This window comes from Polypterus senegalus, chromosome 1, assembly GCF_016835505.1.
Source record: "Polypterus senegalus isolate Bchr_013 chromosome 1, ASM1683550v1, whole genome shotgun sequence".
NCBI lineage: Eukaryota > Metazoa > Chordata > Cladistia > Polypteriformes > Polypteridae > Polypterus > Polypterus senegalus.
The window spans coordinates 85,922,741-85,928,158 of record NC_053154.1 but is presented as its reverse complement, the minus strand read 5'-3'; the positions used below and the strand labels follow the sequence as shown (position 1 = coordinate 85,928,158).

The window sequence follows — 5,418 nt, the reverse complement described above, 5'->3', positions numbered from 1 at the left end:
AAGGTGAACCTGTGGTTGACTTACAGTCTTCTCTCTCTAAATTGTTCCTGTCCTAGCTCACCCTAAGCTGTAGCATAGTGAGAGAAGAGCAGTTAGTCAGGGTATTAAAAGGATTTTATAAGGATGAGTAGAGGTTATGTCATTGGCTTCTTGAGTAAACAGAAACACATCATCTCTGCTGACCACTGGTGTAACATTCTGTCCATCAATGTAGCTCATCCTGGATTTATGGTTCTTTGTTCAGGACTTCAGTCCATTTTGCACCGTAGAGAGAGATGTCTGTGGCTGTTACATAATCTGGAATCGATTATCTGATCAGTTTAGACTATAGATGTTACATTCTGAAGGGAGGCTAAATCAGGCAACCCAACACTTTAGGGGGAAATAAGAGTGTCTTGGCAGCAATTTACTAAGCCAGGAAACAGGTTCTACCCTGGAAAAATGCATAATGCCAGTCTGTCCTACACAGTTCAGAAAATTCTGAAAAACTATATATATATATACTGTATAACGAAATGACAAGTACTGAAAGTTCATAACAAAATACACAAGTGATGATCTTAGAAAGAAAAATAACACTAAATTTCTGTGTCGTTGTCATATACTTACAAAAACGGACGACTTTGGGCGCCTTCTTAGTTTGGGGCCTTGCTTGTCCTGTTACTACAACTCTGAAGATTATTCATTAACATTAAATCGAACTCTTCCATGCAATATTTAACAGTCATACTACAATTATCTCAGATCAAAACAGCTTATATTAAGTAGATGGGCAAGGGAATTCTTACTTTACAATATATCTAAGATACACAAATCGTGAGCCTGAATAAAACTGACAATATTTAATCATATAGGAACGAAATCATTGCAGTGAAATTAATCAAATGTTTAGCTACAGCGCTTTGTGTTGACTGGAGAAAAGTTTACTTTTCCTCGTGTAGGGTGTGCTGCAAGTAAGCAAGTTTGTCGAAAACGTCCCACAATAAATAAGGTACTCTAACAAAAACTTTAATACAAGAAGAAATAAGAAAAAATAAGTCTACTTTATAATCTTTTTGATTTCGCTTTCCACGGTGGAAAGGAGAGGGGGTTAATTTACGGCTATGTTGCAAAGGGCCATTTCTAAAGCAAATATACTAATTCTGTGCCATTGTGGCATTACGGGAAAAAAACAAACTCTTAAAACAGTCTTGAGCATTGAAACAAGAACATGATATTGAGGGCACTATAAATTTAAATTTACATTAATTTCTCTGTTCAAAATCATTGTTTTATGTTTGCTTATTTCACTTTTTACTGTAAAAATATACGTCATAATTTCGAGTAAACTTAATCATCAAGCGTGCCTTAAAACCGGCGTAGAAAGATTTTCTAATAAGTGTAGAACAAGGCACCGTACTAAATACACACTGCGAACTGTGAATAGGATTAATAAATTATTCGTGAACAGTATGCACGTGATTCTTACATGAATTGCCTCTAGATGACTGGAATTACATTTATAACCGTGATTACAATAATAACAAGTTAATCATAACAACTGTAAACAAAAAAAGTGACATTAAAAAGATCGGTCTGATTGCAATAAAGAATCGGGAACTTCATTCTGAATCGATCTCGATTTAGTAGTACTCAAAAGTTTTCTTATTTTCCTTCCGCAGCACAATTAGCATTAACACCCAGTCGAGCCAGCTGAACCCAACTGCACTCCGATTGCTCACGAACTGACCGTACACGTGCGCATAAGGCGTGCACAATCTGCACTCTACGCACCTGCCGCAGCAGGAAGAGTTTAAAAGGCCGTCGCACACTAACTTTAGTGATTGACTTGTTTTTCTCTTTGGTTTCTTTTTCATTTCTCTACATATAGGGGAGAAGTTTTTGTTATTTGTAGTCTATGGGGGTGTTTTGTTTCTTTTGGTGTCTTTTGAGTGGTTTCCCATTATTGGGATTAACTGATTCAATTGATGATTTTCAGGCTGCTGAAAGGAAGTATGATATTCCATCCCAGAAGACTGGAACTGGGCTTGTTCCAGGGTCTTCAAAACCCATGCTCTTTATGCCTGCTGAAGGTGTTCCTTTTGTTGTAACTCCTTTTCCAAACAGTCTTTTGGATCCTCAAGCTCTGACTGGTCCCAGTGCCAAATTGCCCCCAGCACTGAAGGCTTTGTTGAACCCTACATCTCCAAGGCCTGTGGTGAAACTACCCAGTTATCCTAAATCTGATGTGTCTTTGACTTGTAGCCTCTCTAACATGGTAGTGAGAGTTAAAAAATCATTCTTTGGGTTTGGCTGCACTGAGGCAGACCTTGTTCTTGGTAGTAACTGCAAAAGCAATGGTAAAGATGAAGCCACTGGAGACCTGCTCTTTAATTATCCTCTGAATGCTTGTGGTGGTAAAAGATTAGTAAGTATGTTATTTGAGTATAGACTCCATGATTTTGCTTTGTGGTGATCTTGGTTTAAACCTGTGTACTGCATAGCTATCCAGTAGTTCATGATGGCATTCTACTTATGACTTTAGATGCATGAGGGGTGTCTGACATATGAGAATGTCCTCCATTCCAAACCAGATATGCCAGGAGTAATCCATAGAAAGCAGCCTGTCAATATTGCTCTGAAATGTTGTTATTTCAGGTGAGTAAATGGAATGCCATTTGCTTGTATTAGCTGTGTGGCTCTTTCTGCCCATAATGTAGAATTAACATTGACCATCTACTACTGTAGGTACTACCATGTATACAAAGGTGCAGTGCACCCTACCTGGAGTGCCCCTTCTGGTGTGCAGTCCCTTCATCATCCTTCTGGCATGGTTTTGAAGTTAATGGATGGTAATCTGAAATATCCACACCTTGAGCTTTGCTCTTGGCTTTTACTGATATTTAGTGACTTGTTAGAGGTGGTGTTTTTGGGAGTAGCTAATGTGGTGGATTTGTTTGTTTCCACAGCTACCTTTTCCAAGCCATCTGAAGCTAAAGAATATCATTTGGGCCAAGAAATCCACTTTCAGGCAGTTAGTTACCCCAACAGTACCAGACAATGGCTCTTCCTTCACTCCTGCTATGCAACTCCAAGTCCAAATCCTAATTCCCGTCCACAATACACAGTAATAGACAACTATGGGTAAGTAAGAAATGGGTACTAATCTGTTCATACTATTAACCTTGTTGCAAATGACAATGAAACCAATTTTTTTTTTTGGGGTCCTAAAGGGATTTCAGTTAAAATTGCTGTTTAATGTAGTACAATCTTGCAGGTGTATGGTGGATAGCAAACAGGAAAGCTGCTCCTCCAGATTTGAGAGGCCAAGGATGTCTAATGTCGTCTCCTTTGCAGTATCTGCTTTCCAGTTTAATGACCACAAGAAGGTAAAGCCCTTGTCTACACCAATAGTAGACTTAGTGATGTGCTTGACTTGGCAGGTGTCCTGAGAATGTGAATGGGCATAAACACTTTTCATCCATTCTGCTTACAGGTTTACTTTCACTGCAAGATGTTCACAAAGAAAAGCCAAGATGTGACCAACACTGCCAAGTTCTGCACTTACAACAAAAAACTGGCAAGGTAACTAGTGTGTGTGTGTAATGAGATGTGATGCCTGAATGGAATAAACGCAACTACAATTGGCCATGCAGGTGGCAGGAGCTTGGTGGTCATGACAGAGTATGTGAATGCTGTGACTCGGTCTGTGGCCCTTCAGAATATGATGAAGGTAAGAACAGTATTTGGTATCCACCAGTCTAACCAACTGAAGGGAAGCTGTCCTACAAATACATTAAACCTGCTTATCTTTTCAGTTACAGAAAGCCATGGCCCAGTGGAGATAAGCCATGATGCCATAAAGCCAGGGGCCGGCGAAGGGCACCCAGGGCGGCACCCAGGGGCGGCGACCCAGGGCACCGGCGGCCGCACCCAGGGGCGGCGGGGCACACACGGCGGCCGGCACCCAGGGGCCGGCGAAGGGCACACGGCCCGGCACCCAGGGGCGGCGAAGGCACTGCACGGCGGCCGGCACCCAGGGGCGGCGAAGGGCACCCAGGGCGGGCGGCCGGCACCCAGGGGCGGCGAAGGGGCACCACGGCGGCGGCACCCAGGGGCGGCGGGCACCGGGCGGCGGCACCCAGGGGCGGCGGCGGGCACTGGGGCGCGGCACCCAGGGGCCGGCGAAGGGCCTGCGGCCCGGCACCCAGGGGCCGGCGAAGGATCTAAAGGATTTTGGCAGTTTTGAGGTTTTTCTTGGACTTCATGCAGACCTGATGCTTCTGGAAATCATAAGGTGTATAGTATGTGGAATGGCTTTTAAAACCTTTGCCTGTGAACCCTGTATTTAAAGGTACAGTCAATAAAGATATGTATCTGCCTAGAGTCTGCATTTTATCACCCCTGCAGCTTTATCTAGTCTTCAGTTGGCATATTACCAATTAATGGTAGTATGCTGCATATTCCCAAATGTCCTGGCTAATTTATTGGCCAATATTTAGGTTTCACATTGAGTAGGCTTGATCAATTTCAAATTTCTAGTGTTGGACAGTTTGTTGTATAAAACAAAGTTAATGGTTTTTGTACCCTTTTAATACTTTGGAAATCCATTTGAATCTTGGAGGCATTCTGGGTTTAAATACTGGAGCTGTCTTTTCCTGCAGGGTGAACTTCCACCCTCAGGTATTGGGGTGCTATTCAAAGGTGATCTTCTACAAACTTGGTCACAATTGGTTATTGATTCAATCTTGGCAGCCATTGTAAGTTTGGGTTTGCTTTCTATTGATAGACAAACCTATTCATTGCAGATTGCTACATAAACATAAAACAAAGTAATCGTTTGCTCTTTCTACCATCTTAAGCAAAATTGAAATGTCTAATTTTAATAGCTTGGAGAATAGAGGCTGGTGGTGTGGTAGTACTACTATAAATTAGTCTTGCTCTACCATGCTTAAAGGAAAAAGCTAAACGTTTGGACTAACAGAATGAATGTATGGTTAAACCAAACTATTCCAATTTGACTAATTACTGTCCCATCAGCTTTCTAGCTTAGTTGCACAGCTACTAGATATGGTCAGAAATTAATGACTCCTGCAGCTATTCAAATTATCTCTGTACCAAAATGTCCCTAAAGAAGGATTTGTCAGCTTATGACTTGAATGCTACACCCACCCTCTCAATTAGTAAATTACAACCCATTCTCTCTGACTTCCTTCCCTCTACATGCTAAACTCTGACTTGTTTCTATGGGAGAGGCATGTTTCCCAACAATTGAATTTATTGGGGTCATGCTCTAGTTCCAGGGATGTATACTGTACTTAAGTGCATTGTAGTGGGTTTTTTGGTCTGAAATGGGTAAGAACGGAGTACAAGATGGTGGATGTTCCTGCACCACTTTTGAGCTGGTCCTTCTAATAGAATACTAGGGGATGTGCAGTC

At 41.8% G+C, this 5,418-nt stretch overlaps 1 protein-coding gene across 1 annotated transcript; it reads left to right on the top strand.

Annotated features, from left to right (window-relative positions):
- The first annotated feature begins 1,821 nt into the window (after positions 1 to 1,821).
- On the top strand, positions 1,822 to 4,228 carry LOC120525469 (zona pellucida sperm-binding protein 3-like). Its single transcript, XM_039747833.1, has 9 exons — positions 1,822 to 2,407; positions 2,525 to 2,637; positions 2,728 to 2,831; positions 2,949 to 3,123; positions 3,257 to 3,368; positions 3,476 to 3,564; positions 3,636 to 3,712; positions 3,798 to 3,866; positions 3,933 to 4,228. The coding sequence occupies exons 1-9, from the start codon at positions 1,898 to 1,900 to the stop codon at positions 4,226 to 4,228; spliced, it is 1,545 nt and encodes a 514-aa protein (XP_039603767.1). The 5' UTR covers positions 1,822 to 1,897.
- The last annotated feature ends 1,190 nt before the right edge of the window (positions 4,229 to 5,418 follow it).